General features: G+C 32.7%; 2 protein-coding genes across 2 annotated transcripts; one reads left to right on the forward strand and one right to left on the reverse strand.

The window, feature by feature from the left end:
* The first annotated feature begins 1,657 nt into the window (after positions 1-1,657).
* LOC18593105 (somatic embryogenesis receptor kinase 1) lies at positions 1,658-8,972 on the forward strand. The gene is made up of 11 exons (XM_007020158.3): positions 1,658-2,161; positions 3,153-3,285; positions 3,402-3,473; positions 4,994-5,137; positions 5,766-5,837; positions 5,955-6,026; positions 6,112-6,224; positions 6,722-6,853; positions 6,945-7,286; positions 7,446-7,840; positions 8,403-8,972. Exons 1-11 carry the CDS (start codon positions 2,065-2,067, stop codon positions 8,715-8,717), a joined length of 1,887 nt encoding a protein of 628 aa, XP_007020220.1. The 5' UTR covers positions 1,658-2,064; the 3' UTR covers positions 8,718-8,972.
* A 326-nt stretch (positions 8,973-9,298) lies between these two features.
* Positions 9,299-13,528, reverse strand: LOC18593106 (Regulator of Vps4 activity in the MVB pathway protein). Its single transcript, XM_007020160.3, has 6 exons — positions 13,157-13,528; positions 12,884-13,016; positions 12,605-12,708; positions 10,861-11,032; positions 10,632-10,772; positions 9,299-10,558 (listed from the first exon to the last, which is right to left on the reverse strand). The coding sequence occupies exons 1-6, from the start codon at positions 13,204-13,206 to the stop codon at positions 9,566-9,568; spliced, it is 1,593 nt and encodes a 530-aa protein (XP_007020222.3). The 5' UTR covers positions 13,207-13,528; the 3' UTR covers positions 9,299-9,565.
* Positions 13,529-19,569: the final 6,041 nt, after the last annotated feature.

Here is a 19,569-nt window from a genome sequence, read left to right on the forward strand (position 1 = left end):
TTCAAATAATTACTTAACCAATGTTAAGGACGACAATTGGTTAGGTACTTGACTCGATTATATAAGGTACATGTACCTTATTTTCGGGTTTTAAATGAATATGGGTAGCAAGTTTACTATCTGTTTCAAGTTTAGGTAGAATATGGGTATCACCCCTTGGATACCCAATATCTTATTATGTTAATGTCAAGGTATTATCGGGGTATCCGTACCCAATACCCATATACACATATTATATATTATTTATATAAGTATAATTATTTTTTGAATTTTAATATTTATTTTCTTTTATAAATTTAATTATTAATGAATTGCATATATGTAAAATATAATTAGTATCAAATAGTGTTCGGGTAATTAGATACCCATGAAAAGATTAATAAATTTTTTTTGCACAATGAAGTATTTAGATGAGTTCGGATGATTAACGAGTAGTGAACAAGGTAGTAGGGTTTGGGTCGAAAATTTTAAAAGTAACCAAATAATAACAGGGTTCATGTACCTACTTATTAATAAGGTTCGAGGTGGGGTATTTCAAAATTACCGAATGCCTTACTTGTTTGATAACCTGAATGAATACTAATAATATTGAGTAAGCATTTGACATATTAGTACAAGATAACCTAAACGAATACTAATAATATGGAGTAAGCATTTGACATATTAGTGCAACAAAAAAAGGAAGGATTATTCCATCATCTTCCCTTTCATAAGTTACAACCCATATAAGGAATGCTCAAATCAAGGAGATCACACCAAAGTGAAGTCAACTTCATTGGTTAGAAATAGCTTTATTCTCTTACTATTATTAAATTTAGGCCTAATTTACTCCATTTTTCTACATGAGTTAAAGTTTACCTTATCAAGTTACTACTCCATTAGGGCTCTCTTTTAAATTTAACTATGACTTCATTGGGAAACTAGACTTTTCTAAATTGGGCCTTCTTTATGTTCCAACTATTTTCTTTCTCAAAAGTTTATTGGGATTCAAGTTAAATCAAAGGGAAATGCATACCTCTACCCTTAATTGACATTTGACATGCCATTGCAACTTTTTCCTTTCCTTGTTTTTTTATGAAAAATAAATTCAATATTGTTTGTTATTAGTTAAAAAGAGACATAAATAATTATCAATATCGTACTATACTTTATATTAAAAAATAAACATAATTTTGAGTTAAAACTATAGACGAGGATGCTAATGATAATTAAGAGTCACATAGAAGACTCAAACCTAAAGTTATTTATTATAAAATTGACAAATTAATAAAGTGAACCTTAAGGGATATAAGATTATTATTTATACTTAAATAATGAGTTAAAAAATTATGAATTAAAAAAAATAAAAATAAAAAAAACAGAGGAGGGAGACACATGCGAAGAAATAATGATTTAGGACCGAATCTGACATGGCAAGAAGTGGGGGACTCCACAGCCCAACATTTTGACCGAAAAACGGAATTGAATTTCCCAAATGACCCTCGAAGCCTTAAGTCATGTCACTTTCCACGATATAGCGCGAACCCGTTTTGACTGCGTTCGGGCAACGGTCAGCACCGTTCGGTCACCTCTCTTGCTGCACGCTTCACTCTCCCAACAAAAAAAAAAAAAAGATAACATAAAATAAAATAAAAAAGCAAATCTCTCTCTCTCAAGCTCACTCTCTTCACTTAACTTAGAAAGAGAAACACAAAAAGGAAAGTTCATTTCTTTTGTTTTCTTTTTTATTTTTCTTTTATTTTTTTTAAGTTGCTGAAAGGAAAAGGTTTGAAAAAGAAACGATTTTTGGTTTGGGTTTTTTTTTCTTTGTATTTATGTTTTTGTTGGTTGCCTTTTATGGGGCATGCTTTTCAATGGAGGGGAATGGGATCAAAGCAAGGGATTTGACTGAGGAGATTTTTGGGCGGTAATGGTGGGATTTGAGAGCTAGGGTTTTTGGGTTTTTGTTGTAATGTTGTGTTGTTGGGGTCTTCTTTATTGTTTGGATCTAAGGATATTTAGATTGAGAAGCTCAAAAGGTTAAAAAAAAAAGTTTCAGCTTTTTTTTTTCTTTGGGTTTGTCAAATGGAAGGAGGAAGCAAAAAGGTTAAGTCTTTGGCTTTGGTTTGGTTGATCTTTGCGCTGCTCCATCCTCTGTGGCTTATTTCTGCTAATGTGGAAGGTGATAATATTTTTTATTATTTTTTTTGGTTTTTCTATTCTGTTCCTTGCAGCAACCCATTTTTGTTCTTTGTGTGTTCAATTGTTTTTGGAGTTTGATCCTCACTCTTTTGTAACATTTGTTGGTTTTTTTCTTCTTTTTGCGAAATGGATTTCTGATATTTTGTTATATCATTTGGTTTTTTTGTTTGAAAATGAGTGTCCTTTAATTAGAATATATACTTGCTTTCCTGATGATTGGAGTGTTTCTTTTCCTTTTCTTTTGTGTTTTACTTTTGGAAGTTTACGTTAGAAGTGCTTATTTTGGTTCTATGGATTCTGATCCTTGTAGTAAATCAAATACTATTATATAATATAGTTTCACAATTTGTGACTTTGGTTATAATGGGTATATGGATGATATGAGAATATGTGTTAGGAAAATGCCTTTTCTAGGATGCCTTTGTCAAATGTTCAGATTATGACATTTAATTGTTCACATCAGTTGCGTACTTTCAAGTACAAAATATGTTGACTTGACGATACTGTAGGAATCATGCTGCTTCGCACAATTTGAATTGTTTTTTTACATGCCTTGCTGGTTTAATAACAGATCTATTATGTTCATGAAGTCATTAAACTCACACAGTTTACTGAAAAAGAATCTTCTGTCCTTTTTTTTTCTACTTTTGGTCAAGTATTGATCAAATGGATAATTTTGGAACGTTTTTTATTTACATTTGATTCCTCATACCGTAAGATTTATAAAATTTTGTTGTTGGAACTGTTTAAGTATGATAAAGTTGATATCATGTACTGTTTCCTGTGGAACTGTTTACGCATGTTCAGGCAACAATGTTTTCTGCTTGTTAAATGACCTGCTAAAGCTTCTGTTGAGTGGAAATTAGTATGCTTTCTGATTGTAGCTGGTTTGGTTGTGCTATATATACCTTAACATATGTATTATTAATTAATGTCAACATGTTACCATCTTTACTTTCTTCCTGAAACAGGTGATGCATTGCACAGCCTAAGGACCAATTTGAATGATCCTAACAATGTCCTGCAGAGTTGGGATCCTACCCTTGTCAACCCCTGCACATGGTTTCATGTTACATGTAACAATGATAATAGTGTCATTAGAGTGTAAGCATTTTCGCTCTTTGATGTCTTCTAAGTATTTGGTTATAACTTGTAATATATGTTTTACTGATTTTGCAAAGGATTACTTGTGTAATGTCTATTTCTGTGTCATTGTTCAGTGATCTTGGCAATGCAGCTTTGTCTGGTCAGCTCGTACCACAGCTTGGCTTGCTTAAGAATTTGCAGTACTTGTAAGTCATGCTTTGCCTTGATAGTTCTAGCTGTTCTCCATCTGTATAATTGGTCTACCCTTTATGTTCTTTCTTCTGAGTAAACAACCATATGCTGTTTCTAACTTTCCCCATGTTAACAGAAGGAAGAAATAGTTCACAATAAGGATTGTTGCATTAAATAAGCTTCATTATTTACTTCGACAAGAGGTAGTGGTTTAGGGTCACAGCCTCTTCATTTAGTTTATCAGATGTGTTTTACATATTCAATTTATATTTTTGAGAAAGGGCTAACCTATAATTCCTCTACATGGTACAATGGCAGTCTTCCTTTGCCAGTGGAATAAAGATATAAAAATTAAAGGGTAAAATACCTTGACCTCTTTAAGTTTTGATCGAAATTACGCGGAGATTCATTAGTCTTCAAAATGGACACTCTGCCCCAAAAAAATATTTTCTGCTGGACATGTAGGTCCAGCTGTTAGTATTTCCATCAGCTGACGTGGTAAGGGTAAAAAGACAAATTTACCCTTGATTAATTTTTATAATTATAATTATATAATTTTATTATTATTTTATTAATTAAAAAAAAAGGCTCCCCATTGGGGATCACCAGAGCTCCCCCCCTAGGGAGCCCTGATCGGTGCTCCCTATTTTTTTTTATTAAAAATATAATAATAATTTTGTAAATTAATAAAAAAATGAAAGGGCATTTAAGTCTTTTCAATATTTTTGTTAATGATGTTTGTAGTTTTGGGGTGGAGTATCCATTTCGGAAACTAATGGACCTCCGTGTAATTTCGATCAAAACTTAAGGGGGTCAGGGTATTTTACCCAAATTTAAAATTGTTGATTCTGTTGGACTGGTTGCTGAAATCACTCTGTCTATGAGTAACTGTAGTAGGGACTTATTTATTTAATATGGGGTTGGTCATGTTGGCTACCTCCAGATTGAGGCACACCATTTGTGATGAACAAAAAAATTGTCTTTCCTTGTGGAGTCAAATTATGATCTTCATGTTTATGGTTTGGTAAAGATGCTTTGCTAAACAAGGGTTTTCCATGAGCTTTGTAAACAGCTATCGACTAGGATTAGAAAGTTTGCAATGCATATCTACTAAATGGAAATAGGTTCACTTGTCAAAATGAGGAGTCCATCTTACACAATCCTATAGGTGAAGATGTATAGAGGAATTAACATGCATTGTGGAGCTAGTTTATATTTTACTTTTGAGCCAGTCATACCTTCTTGTCTAGTTATTGAGCTGGTCTTTCTGGTGGGCTTTGTGGGAGGATAGATAGTACTATAACAATGTTCTTATGTCCTTTTTGAATTGGTGGTTTGTTTATCTTGAGCACGACAAGGGAACATTTTTCATACTGTATGAGGGGTTTCCGGGGAAAGTCTTCCAAGTTCTTATAGACTTTGAATAAAATAGGTTTCATCCAAATCCAAGTATTAGGTTGTTATTGTACAGTTTACCTGTCTTAGTATTCCATTACATTTCTTCTGCCCATTGAGATGTATATTTTTATGCCAGGGAACTTTATAGTAACAACATAAGTGGACAAATTCCTAGCGATCTTGGGAATTTGACTAGCTTGGTGAGCTTGGATCTGTATTTGAATAGTTTCAGTGGTCCTATTCCAGAGTCTTTGGGCAGGCTGTCAAAATTGCGATTCCTGTAAGTATATTTGCTTTGCAGCTTCCTTTTTTGGTACAACTGATTTATTACATGTTGAGTTGCATGTCATACCAAGAATCTAAGTTTTTATTTTTAGAATCATGTACCTGGTACACAAATTGAGCTATACTTAAACAAGTAGAAACAAGTTATTTACTAGTATTTGGTATTAAGTAAATAATCGAGTATAAGATGGTAACCCTCTCTTTAGTGTTCGGTAAGAATATTTTGATATTGTCTATAGCACATACAAGTTCATTGCATTGCATTTCTTCATCAATTATAACTGTCTGGTCAAATTTTCAGTGCATATTGTTTAGTTAAATTTTCAGTTTAAAAGTAATCCTGGAGGAGTTGAAACTTCTTTGACATTTAAAAGCTAATACAACAATTTCCACGGTTAATTTCAACCTTTAAATATGAGTCTGCAAGTTCAGCATTTTGTAAATTTCCAAACATCACTCACAATTATGCATGAAACTGGTTGAGCAATTGATGCTTAAAAAAAGAGCTTTTCATGTTTAAGTGTGATTATATACAGCTGGTGTAGGGGAAAGTTTGCTTAATATAATCTTCATCAGTTTAGATCTTAACTTCTTTTCTTGTTGAAATGTTTGTGCGACGATAGCCGGCTTAATAACAACAGCTTGAGCGGTCCGATTCCTATGTCATTAACTAATATCACATCACTTCAAGTACTGTGAGTGCCAACCTTACCTCTTATGTCATGATCCTTTACTCTGCCCCCTTTTTCTCTTCTGAGACATCATAATGATTGCAAAAGTTATGTATTCTCAAATTGCACTGTTAAATGCAGGGATCTATCTAATAACCGTCTATCTGGAGAGGTTCCTGATAATGGCTCCTTCTCACTATTCACTCCCATCAGGTTATTTTTTTGTGATTTGAATGCCGCTTTCTTTGGCTGACAAAATTTGGGTATCATGCTTAGTTGTTTGTTGTTCCATATGCAGTTTTGCTAACAACTTGGATCTGTGTGGCCCGGTTACCGGTCGCCCTTGCCCAGGATCTCCTCCTTTTTCTCCTCCTCCTCCTTTTGTTCCACCACCGCCAATTTCTTCACCAAGTAATCTTCCTTTCATGTCATAGCTTTAGAATCTATTGAACTGCCTTTTATGGGTTTTCTGTGTGGTATATTTTTACTACTCTCATTGTCATGTAGACTGTTTTAGTTCCATTTGACAATTTATAATTTGCCAATCTCTGCTTAGCATTTTATTCCCACTATATTCTGTAATATCGTGGCATGCACAAATCAGCAAATGAGCTGAAAGTAATGTCCCTGCCTTTCTGGGCGAGTACCAGTTTGCACATCCAGTGCTTTAGTTCCATAAGTGAATGAACTGTATCATTATGAACTTTGATTCTGATGAGATGTAATTAACAATAGTGCCTTTCAATGAAGACTTTTGTTTGTTTGGAAATTGCCTCTGATTTGATGCTTTACCTTGGTTGTTCTAGTGCAAAAAGATGTTTTGTGGTAACTCATGGTTAGTGCAAAGGAAGTAGCTATTATGCTTTGCTTTGGGCATTCTAATTTTTTTACATCATATCATATTTTAGGCGGGAATAGTGTCACTGGTGCAATAGCTGGAGGAGTTGCAGCAGGTGCTGCCTTATTGTTTGCTGCTCCTGCAATTGCATTTGCATGGTGGCGTCGGCGGAAACCTCAGGAATTTTTCTTTGATGTACCTGGTTAGTGCTATAAATGAAATTTCACTGGTTGAAAGGTTCAAGTTTGGGTAATAGTTACAATATTCACCAGTTTAAATTACATCTATTGCAGCGGAGGAGGATCCAGAAGTCCATCTGGGGCAGCTTAAGAGGTTTTCCCTGCGAGAACTACAAGTTGCCACTGACAGTTTTAGTAACAAAAACATTCTGGGTAGAGGTGGATTTGGTAAGGTTTACAAAGGACGGTTAGCTGATGGTTCACTGGTGGCTGTGAAAAGATTGAAAGAAGAGCGTACACCTGGTGGAGAGTTACAGTTTCAAACAGAGGTGGAGATGATCAGCATGGCTGTGCATCGGAATCTCCTCAGGCTGCGTGGGTTTTGTATGACTCCAACTGAACGGTTGCTTGTTTATCCCTACATGGCTAATGGAAGTGTTGCATCATGCCTAAGAGGTGAAGCCCACAAGCATTTGTGCACCAATTCCTCAATTTTTTTTTTTGGTGGGGTGGGGGATTCATTTATTGAAATTGTTATGATTAGAATCTGTGCAACATATAATTTTGCTTTTCATCTTGAGTATGGTTTCTTGTATTCTTGATGCATTCTTACAGAACGCCCTCCATCACAACCTCCGCTTGATTGGCCAACACGGAAGAGAATTGCATTGGGATCTGCTAGAGGTCTTTCTTATTTGCATGATCATTGTGACCCAAAGATCATTCATCGTGATGTGAAAGCTGCAAATATTTTGTTGGATGAGGAGTTTGAAGCTGTTGTTGGTGACTTTGGGTTGGCAAAACTTATGGACTATAAGGATACCCATGTAACCACTGCTGTACGTGGCACAATTGGACATATTGCTCCGGAGTATCTTTCTACTGGCAAATCTTCAGAGAAAACTGATGTTTTTGGTTATGGGATCATGCTTCTGGAGCTTATCACTGGACAGCGGGCCTTTGATCTTGCTCGGCTTGCAAATGACGATGATGTCATGTTGCTTGATTGGGTATGCACATGATGTTTTCTTTTGACTATCTTAGTCATCACACTGATTTGCTTACTCTGTTCCCTTATCTGCTTTAATACTAATTTAGCTACTGTTCAGTTTTTGCCTTGATTCCTGCCCAATTCTCAATATTAGTCATGTCTTGATCCTTGGGTTATGTGAAAACTCGATGGATTGATCCTAGTTCAAATTCCGATGCCCTGCAGAATGATAAAACAAACTAGGATAGCCTAGCTGGTAAAAGCCTTGAGCCTGTTTATTTATATGCAAGAGAAATGAATCTTCCTAAAAGTCAAGAAACAGTTGTATCTTTATTTAGGCTTTGCATGCTTGAGTTGCAATGCATCAGATATGGAAAGGTCAATAAAATAAAGTTGCTTAGAAAAATTATGAGGTTGCAAGAACTATTCCTTCTTGCCAATAGATGCCAGAAGGAAGTGTTGTCTTTAGACACCTTGCAAAGTTCTTGCCAGGGATTCATGCTTGCTTAAATAAATAAATAGAACAATAGGTTCGTGGTCTGCTTCCTTTTAGCTGATTCAGTTGACTATTATTCTTTCAGGTCAAAGGACTTCTGAAGGAGAAGAAGTTGGAAATGCTAGTTGATCCTGATCTACAGAACAATTATGTAGAATCTGAGGTAGAGCAGTTAATCCAGGTTGCTTTGCTATGCACACAAGGTTCCCCAATGGACCGGCCGAAGATGTCAGAAGTAGTGAGAATGCTTGAAGGAGATGGGTTGGCTGAGAGGTGGGATGAGTGGCAAAAGGTGGAAGTTCTCCGGCAGGAGGTGGAACTTGCCCCTCATCCTAATTCTGACTGGATCGTTGACTCTACTGACAATCTGCATGCGGTTGAGTTATCCGGTCCAAGGTGACATGGCATAGCTACAGTAAAAAAGAGGGAAAAAGTTTTTACTAGTTATTTTTTATGATAATTTTTTTTCTTTTTTATTTAATGACACCATATCCTGATTTATGTCTCCTGTAAGCCCAATTCCGCATTGTATTCATTACATTTGTGCATATGAGTCAGCTTTGTTGAGGTGCAATTTGTATCTTTCTGCTGCAGTTTGAGCTGAGCCCCCTGATGTTTCAAAAACAGTAGCAGCCTAACCCATATTTGCACTTCATGTTCCTCGTGGTTTTAATTCTTCCAAACAGTTTGTGGCATGCCAAAGGGGGTCTTGGGATATACCATTGCATGCAATTTTCTAGGGGATTTAATTTTCCTTTTTCCTTTGAATGGCAGCGCATGTTCATAGCTTGCACGGTTTAAACTTTGTTGTACTTGTATTTTGAAATCACTAGTTGCAACACCTGCCTCATGGGATTCGGCTTCCCCACCATCACTTTTATAATGCATGCCTCACAACCATTCAATAATTGGGAGTAATTTCCACTACCCTTTCTTAGGAAATTTCGGTGGGGTAGGTTTTGATAGTTAACAGTTAAAAACGAAGTACAAATCTGTAAACATCAGTTGATTTCTCAAAAGCTTCTCAACTTCTAAGGGCAGCTGGTAGTTCTTTATGCGACAATCGCAGAGTACCAGGACAGCCATGATACGCAACTTACACTCGGGAAACTTGATAACCTCAATACTTTACAAATAATAATGATAACAATAATAAAAGATTAATACTGTATGGTAGAACTGTTGGAAATCAAATCCACTCAAAGGAAAGGCCTAAAGATAATAAGATGGACAAGAGGGAGAGTAAGCTTAGTAATGAGTATGGGAATTATCTTTAAAAGAACCACCAGAACCAAGGTCTGACTTCTGTGACGAAAAAAGGTTTGGATATGAGAAGTATTCATCATCCATTGAAGGCAACCTCTGCGGCTGCTTTTGAGGGTGGTCTCCTTCAAGAGCATGATCACTGGAAACTGGTGAATCAAAACCCAATTTGAGTTTGTCAAGTGAAGGAAGATTTGCTACCTCTGATCCTTGGCGCTCCTGGTCATGATGGGAGTCTGGAGAGTATAAAACTTCGGCTGGATCACCAAAAGAGTTTTGGTGATCAAAATTGGGCTTCTCTGTACTAGGTGGTTGATGAGGGACATCTGTATGGAAAGGGTTCTCAGAGCTGCTACTTTCAGTGACCTGGTCCTTTTTCTGAGTAAGTTCAGCAATTCGGACCTGTGCAAGACTTGCTGCTGATCGAGCTGCGGCTGCCGCACGCTCAGCAGTTTCAGCAGCTGCCTGAGCAGCAGCTAAAACATCCTGTAAGTCAACATTAGCCTCAATTTTTATTTTTGAAATAGCAGATGGTGGATTGCTTGGTCTTGCAGAAATTGATGAAGATACTGATGGGGGAGAAATGAATGGCAGAAACTGTTTATTTTCTTTGGCTCCAGCTGGATCATTGGGCATTTCATTTTCTTTAGTGACTGAACTTTCTTCCATCACTGTCTCATGTTCCAAAGGTGACATTGGTAACACATATCCAGGAGCTCCAAAATGTCTAGATGATCCATGATCAATTTCAGGGTCTGGAGCAGCTGCTGACGGTGGACTAATTGCTGGTGCTGATGCAGCATTTGCACTTGGCCGCAATGACACCTTAGGAACATCAGGAAAATCTAAGGGCTCAAAGTCTGAATCAGAATCAGGCTGCTCATTTTGGGCATGATCAGTGGCAGAATTTAATGTTTCATCATGTTTCTCTGCAGGAAGGGGCAACTTAGACCCACTGACAAACTGTGTTGGGCCATTCTGCCAAAGAAAAGGCATGTTTAATGAGACAGGAACAGAGAACAAGAGTAAACACAGTCTAAAAATTACTTACCAATAAATCTTCATGTGGTTTGAAAAACTCAGTTTCAGTGGAAGCTGGATCCCAATCCAACTCATGCTCTTCAGCAATTTCTTTCAGAAGCTTCAACTTTACTTCAGGTGAAGGAGCTCGTACAGATAACAATTCTATCAACTGCATTTAGAATTTACAAAAAAGATATCAACTGGAAGAATAACAATACAAAGCGACAATACGCACTCAACCTTAAAATTTATAATACCTGACGATTAACACCACAATCTGGTCTCAGCTCAGTTGCAGCTGATATGAATTCCTTCCCATACTTGGATGCAAATAGCATTTGAACCTGCAGCAACTCTGGTAGATCGGCACATCTAGGTGCAGCAAAACAGACACTAGAAATAGCTTCTTTCAAATCTAGAGGACATTCCCTGAAAAAAGGATGACTCTTTAAGATTTCATTCTACAAAATGCAGTGTGTTTTTAACTATTTTTTTTAGCAACTTCAAAAATTTTATAACTTGTCAACTTCTTGTGTAAGGATATAAAAGATGTAAGATCCAAATTAAATAAACACAGCATTTTGGGCACAATGTGATTCACTAAGCCAACAAAGTTAGTCATAGCAACAAGCGGACAAAATGACAGCATTGTGGTGACCACTGTAAAAGTGCTTCTAATGAAGAGCATTAAGTGTAGCTTCTACATTATTTAAGTGACACATACTAATAACAACCCAGGCTTGATCAAAAAGCACCTGAGCTCAAGCAGTGGTGCTAATGCTTCACCTATGCAATTGCAAAAGGCAGCTCCAAATTTTAATATTGGCACGGCAATGCCTAGGAGTAAGGTAACATGGCGATTATAAAGAATTTATTGAGTCAAACATTCAAAACCATACCAAATATAATACTTTGGCAGCCATGTTTCCATGCCAGTTCACCTACTACCTCCCCCCAATTTCCACTCCTTTCTCTATTGCTTTTCCTTTTCATTTCCCACAAGGAAGTTGGGGTGGTTGTTACTTGTCAGGATGCTGGCTATTTGAACTATAAGAATTGCATAACATATGTAACCAGCTAAAAAGGCTTATAAAAGCAGAACATTAGGCATCAGTGGCTCATCAAAGTTTATACTCATTTATTGAACCACAATATGTTGAAACACATAAAGGGTAACAAGTCAAGAGTTTCAACAAAATTGATACTTTTAAATCAAAATTTAGAATATGATATTTTTATTTTAGCCACAGAACCTAGGGCTTAAGTTACTCTACTTTTTATTGATGCAATCCTCAGACTGAACAATTTGGTCAAACTAATTTTCACTCAACTTCCAAAACCACCTTCTACAAATAGCCGGCCCCATCCTTCAACCTAAATCTGATATAAAGTTGACATCACCACCTAGCTGCATTGCAAAATTCTGCCTACCAAACTAATTCAGAAACCAAAGCAATTGGAATGCAAATTCAAATTCTCATTGGAGTTAAAAATTTGGAGATCTTCTACATACAATCATGCTCATAGTGCTAGTAATGTTAAGGGAAACCCATATTGAGTCTTAAAGTGGTGGAGGTGGTAGGATTTGGAGGTTTTAAAATTGATGTGGATTTTGTTACATATTTACTTGAGCATGGCCAAATGATAGAGAAGATTACAATTAATTGTTGCCATCCAAGTTGGATTGGGCAAATATGGGAGTGTGAGTCAATTAAAGAAAGAGAGAAGGCAAGAATGCATGCTTTACAACTGGAATCAAAAGCACCTGCTACAACAGAATTTGTGGTCGTATAAAATCAAGTCTAATGATATTTGTCATTTGATGTTCATTTATAGTTATTTGAATGTAAATCCTTAAGCATGAACCATCTGTTGAGTGTTTAAGTCCGGTACAAGTTACTAGGTTTATGGAATGTAGTGCTGTAGCATTTTTCAAAAAAGAAAAAAGATTAAAGGATTAAGGAAACAATAAAAAAGAATGTAGAAAGTTAAAGCAATAACCTTTGAGTCTCGATGATAGGAAGACGGACGGCAATAAGCTCACAAAACAGCTCAAGGATCTCCTGAGCAGCCATCATATTCTCTTCCCTTATTATATGCTCCACCTGTAATGTAAATCCAGGCATTGCTTCTTAATAACTATCAACTTCTTTATCAGGAAATATGAACTACCTTCTAAAAAAAAAGGCAAAATTCGGATGATCAAGAACCTATATGCACTTCACTAAATAATATTTAATAAACCAAAATAATTTTTTTTTTTTTAAAGTAATGACATACCCGAATTCGAGCAGTAGCTTCTTGACCAGTCTCAAGAAGCTTGGCAATGTCCCGGCGCATCTGCTTAATCTGAATCTCTCTCCTATTCCTCAACAACTTTATCCGCGGAATTGTTAACTTGAGTAGAGTTTTGCTGCATATTTTGCCACCCAAAAACAATCAATCTTTTGACATTAAATTAAGCTAAAATCTTCAAAAATTCGATCAACTAAATAACTACGTAAAGAAACAATTGAAGAGGTTCATCAAACAGCGGAAACAAAATCAAATTACCATTTAGCAGCTTTAAAGCCCTTGCTGAAGAAGGAATCGAGCACGGACATGGCGGAAATGGATGAGATCACAGCAGAAACGGGGTTAGGGAAAAAGAACTTTGAAACAGAGTGAAGGGGGTTCAGTATTTTATTTATGCAAGGTTGCAAGAGGAGGAAAAGTAATTCCCAATTAGGATGTCTAATCTGGGATTAACTTTATAATTTTATTGGATGTGATCCTGTTGGATGACGAAGCGGAGTTAGACCTGCCTGCCCAGAAATTAAATTAAATTTATTTTATTTCATTTTGATTACGAGGATAAGACGCGTCGACGTGCCACAAAGCAGCTTACTTATCGACTAAGGCTTTTTTGTTTCAATTATGAATAAAATAAATAAATAAAAATAAATCTGGTTTCTAATCAATAAAACGATCTGCTTTGCTTCCTCTCAGTCTCATATATAATACAAGGATTCAGGAACCGAAGAAGATACCAGACGCGATGGACTTTGCCGTTTCGCGTTTGTTGCGTGGCGTGGGGCCGCGAAAGGCTGGCATGCTAGGCGCTTTCGTCAGACGCGAAGCTGCGCTCTCGTTTCCACTTTCCATATTGCTAAGGTTTTTTTTTAATTATTTAAAAATTTTGAAATATGTCTTTTTTTTATTTTGATTTAAATAATTTTTTTATTAACAAATGATTATTTTTATTTTTATATGGTATGACGTTGACGTGATTGGTTTCATATATATAAGTACAGGGATATTTTAAAAAACATGTGATTCCTTGTTAAATGAACAAATTTATTAAACATGATTTGTTATAAAAATTTAATTTGGTAGATCAATTGTGTTTATGGAAACATAATCTTATGTGTCAATCATGTAAATAATACTTGAACTTGAGATAATCAAATTATGTTATATATGGATTTTTGTATTTTTGATGTCATCTTATGTTGTTCTCACCAATTATGTATAAAGAGATCAATAAAAAATACGTCACTTTTTAAGTGATTTTCAAAGAAATACTCATTATCCTTACTCTTTTATGTTATTTAATTAAATTTTTATATTTATATTTTGAGTCAAATAAGTTTTTATGATTAATAGTTCATCAATTATAATTAATCAAAATATCATTTGTTATTTAATATCCATGACACTAATGTAAAAGGTGAAAAAATTTACGTCATCATCCGTTATAACATGTCAGCGCCAAGTGGCATAAAAAACATAACAAGTGACATTTTAACAAGTCAATCATTAGTAGTAAGAATTTATTTGATTAAAATAAAAATAAAAAAAAAACTTAATTAAATATAATAAAAGAATTTTTTAAATAGTTTAAATTTTTTTTAAAATATTATATTAATAAATATCTTTGAATTTATTAATTTATTTTTTACTTTCATATCATTTGGTAATGATTAAATTCTTAAAATGCGTATAGAATAACATTAACTTATCAAAATATGGTGTAAAGATGTTCATAAGTCGAGTCTTTTTAAAAGCCAAATTTGAGAAAAGGTGACCAACTCATTTATTTAATTTTAATTTTTTAATATTTTATAATCAAAATTTGTGAAAATATGTTATTATTTGTTAATAAAATAATCTTTTTAGAGAGAACTAGGTTGAGTTTGAATTCAAAATCTAGTTCAAACATAGATAAAAGCCTACGACCTAAGAAAGGCATCATTGGTTGGGTCAAGCCCAGTTGAAATCTTGAAAAGCTTGAGATTGAGCTAGGTCTGATAAGTAAGGTTGTCAACGGGTAGGGTATTCGTTAATTTAGAAGTACCTGAATCTTAACCCTATAAAAAATTAAATACTCGAATCCTATTAACTACTCAAATAATTTTAAAAATTACTACTTTAACCCTAACCATAATACATTTTTACTAACCTATAATTATCCTAACTTATTTAAAACTCGATTAAAATAAAAAAAATTAAAATGTTCTTTATGGGTACCAACAATGGAGCAACAATAATAGAGGATCGGAGCTATTGGCTAGGGGAAGGAAAGAATGGCTGGTTGGGGGAAGAAAGGAAGAATGAGCAACTCGCTGGGGGAAGAAAGAAAGAATGAGTGGCTAGTTAGGGGAAGAAAAGAAGAGAAGAAAGAAAGAAAAGAAAAAAGTGGTTAGGGTTTATACTCTTAATATATTATTATTATTATTAAATTACAAAAATCAATATTATTTTATTGTTTAGTAATTATTAATTTATATAATATTAATTATATTTGTTATAAATAAATATAATATAAAATATAAAAATATATGTATTAAAAGACATTACAAGTTATATACTATAAAGTGTGTATATATATATATATATTATAATTAATAATTTTATAAGTTATAATTTTTATAATGTTAACACGAAATAAAAAGTAAAGATATTTATATTTAAAGTATATATATATATTAAAAGCATTTTAGTGTATATATATAATAATTATTATATTCCTTATAAATGAACCCAATATATAAAAAGTAAATATATTAAAAGACATTACAAGGTAATTAATAATCATAGTTTCATGAATTAATTTAATTAATTATATGGGTTTGTCCTTAATTATATAAAATTAAAAAAAAATAATTAATTTTCAAAACTATTTTAATCTCATAACTTCTTTTTAGATAATTAAGTTTATATATTATAAGTTTATATAAACAAAGATATATATATATATATATTATAATTAATAGTTTTATAAATTATAATTTTTGCAATGTTAATACAAAATAGAAAGTAAATTTGTTTATATTTAAAGTGTGTATATATATACACACACTAAAAGTATTTTAGTATATATATAATGGAAAGTATATTCTTTATAAATGAATCCAATATATATAAAGTAAATATATTAAAAGACATTACAAGGTAATTAATAATAATAGTTTTATGAATTAATTTAATTAATTATATGAATTTGTCTTTAATTACATAAAATTAAAAAAATAGCTAAGTTTTAAAGCTATTCTAATCTCATAACTTCTTTTTAGATAATTAAATTTATATATTATAATTAATAATTTTATAAGTTATAATTTTGTAATGTTAACACAAAATAAAAAGTAAATATGTTTATATTTAAAGTGTATATATATATATATATATACAGACACTAAAAGTATTTTAGTATATATATAATAGTAAGTATGTTCTTTATAAATGAACCCAATATATATAAAGTAAATATATTAAAGACATTACAAGGTAGTTAATAATTATAGTTTCATGAATTAATTTAATTAATTATATGGGTTTGTCCTTAATTACATGAAATTAAAAGAAATAACTAGGTTACAAAACTATTTTATTCTCACAACTTCTCTTAAGGTTTGTATATTATAAGTTTACATAAATAAAGGTGCATATACTATAATTAATAATTTTACAAGTTATAATTTTGGTAATGTTAACATAAAATAGAAAGTAAATATATTTATATTTAAAGTATATATATACTAAAAGTATTAGTATATATATAATATAGTAATTATATTTCTTGTAAATGAACCTAATATTTATAATGTATATATATTAAAAAATATTACAAGTTAATTAATAATCATAATTTTCATGAATTAATTAAATTAACAATATGTGTTTGTCTTTAATTACATGAAATTAAAAAAAATAGTTAGATTCCAATACTATTCTAATCTTAAAGACTCTCTTTAAGAATATATATTATAAGTTATAATTTTTGTAATGTTAACACAAAATAAAAAGTAAATATGTTTATATCAAAAGTATATATATAATAGTTATTATATTCTTTTGTAATATGATATGATATTCATATTATTTGAACATTATTAATAATATAATAATTATTTAATTTAAATATACTAATATCATCACATTAATAATTGGGTTCTTTTCAAAAATAACCCTCATACATAAGGTGTTTTGAAAATAACTCTTTTTATAATTTTAACTATTTTTAGTCAAGAGAAATTAATTTTGGACAAAATTATTCTTAATGAAACTGATCTATATGTTTAGGTCTGCGTTTTAAACCAACACATATCCTTTGAGCATTCTTTGCTAGACCATTTATCTCTGGAGTATTTCTTAAAAAAAAACGTTTAAGCATTTTAAGCATTTTGAAGTAGTTTTTGATATACGAATAAAGACTTTGAGCATTTTAAAGCATTTTGCAGTGATTTTTGATACATAAAGAAAAGCTTTTAAGCATTTTGAGCATTTTTCGTCAAGTAGGCATATTCGTTAATTATGTTGTTAAATGGAATATGGTATATAATTTGAAGTTGTTGTTTTTGTTAAATAAAATTCAGTAGTTTTTGTGATTTTTAGGCATTGCATAATTAGTTTTTGGGCATTGTGTGACTAGTTTTTAAGTATTGCATCACTAATTTTTAAGTATTGCGTGACTAATTTTTAGGTATTACGTGACTAGTTTTTAAGCATTACGTGACTGATTTTAGGTGTTGCGTGACTGGTTGATATAACATTACGTGACTAGTTAATAGGCATTGTGTGACTAGTTAGTAAGGCATTGCATAATTGGTTAGTAAAGCATTGCGTGATTGGTTAGTAAAACATTGCGTGACTAGTTAATAAGGCATTGCGTGACTAGTTAGTAAGACATCGTGTGACTTAAGTATTACTTAAAAATCAGTCACGCAATGTCTAAAAACTAGTCACGCAATGCCTACAATCAGTCACGTAATGCCTACAACCAGTCACGTAATGTCTAAAAATTAGTCACGCAATGATTAAGTCACGTAATGCCTAAAAATCAGTCCCGCAATACTTAAATACCAATGACACAAAACTAGTAATGCAATATCTAATAACTAATTGATTTACCTGCACGCAGCTAGGTTTAAGTTGTCAAAATTATACAATGTTTTAATGTACATATATGTTTAATCAATTTCAACTCCTCATCTTTGGGGTTTTATGAATAAACCAATAAACCCAATAACTTGAAACACATATTTTTTTGTTTTTGATAGGTTAAGAAATTGTGCATTTTATAAAAGAGAGGTTACAAAATTCCATAATCTTCCAAAGCATGACAAAATATATCCTTATTAAGAGGGCCTTGCTCACTCTCTTTGTGCAAAAACAAAATATACTTTCTTTACAAAATATTCCTTGAACAATTCTAACTCAAAATCCCATAAAAAGAAATAAAATCCCCAACAAACATGCTTAACAATCATTCCAATCCCAAATACAAAGAAACCGTGAACCACCATAAAACTCATCAAATATGCTTTAACTGTTCCTTCTCCTTGAACCCATCATCTTAACCAATCTTATATAACTCATCAATACAGGCATCTCCATCGCAGCACACGTTTCGAAGCAAGTCATCACCAGAAAGTATCTAGTTACCACATTCATCATGCTGACTGCAACCACTATAGAAGAGCAAAATCGCTGTTCATCATCCTTGAGAAACCCAAGATCCATCATCTAAAAAAACAAAAACAAAATAAGAAAGAGTTTGATGTCATCTTTGCTCTTTGGGATGATGAGAAAGAGCTGGATGGCAAGATAAACAGTATTTGGCAAGAGAGAAAAATCGAGATTTAATTTTGAAATTTTTGTCTAAATGACGGGATAGAGAAAATTGAAACCATTTTAATTTATCTGAAATTGTTTAAAGGGCATTGTTGTCAAGTCATGTCAAAAATTGACTAAAAATTATTAAAATTATAATGAATGATATTTTTGAATTGAACTTATGAGAAAGGTTATGTGTCACAATTTTCTCTTAATAATTTAAGTAACCATACGCTTTAATATATTAGTCAACATTTAATAAAAGAAATTGTTTGTAAAGATGGTAAAGGTTTTGATTATTTTCTCTCTATACATGGATTCGAATCTAAACATAGCAAAAAGGATATTTTTAATTTAATTATTTAAACAACAATAAAATATATATAAATGGGTATTGAAATCGGGTTTGGGGTGAGTATCCGTGAAACTCGAATATTAACATAATCTATTTAAACAACAATAAAATATATATAAATGAGTATTGGAATCGGGTCTGGGATGAGTATCCGTGAAATTCGAATATTAACATAATCGGATTTGAGTAGTGGGCACTTAAAGCATGGTACTCGAAGTCGATACGGATAGTAAAATCACTACTCGAACACGCCCCAAACTCAATATAACGGGATTGGGTGTACTCTATAATATGGTAGCCATTGCCATCCTTACTACTAAGTCCATTTTAATTAAATTTAGTATTAAAATATTAAAATTAAAAATATTAATAAATTAATAATATTTTGGAGTCAAATTCGACCCGACCGATGCAATCTTTAAAAATCAGGTCCAAGATCCGATCTCCGACCCACGAGCTTGACGGGTAACCCAAGCCCGTGTCCGGGTGCCTGTAAGAAAGTATTAATGGTGAT

The sequence above is a fragment of the Theobroma cacao genome, chromosome 8 (assembly GCF_053813885.1).
Source record: "Theobroma cacao isolate CCN51 chromosome 8, ASM5381388v1, whole genome shotgun sequence".
In the NCBI taxonomy this organism is placed as follows: Eukaryota; Viridiplantae; Streptophyta; class Magnoliopsida; order Malvales; family Malvaceae; genus Theobroma; species Theobroma cacao.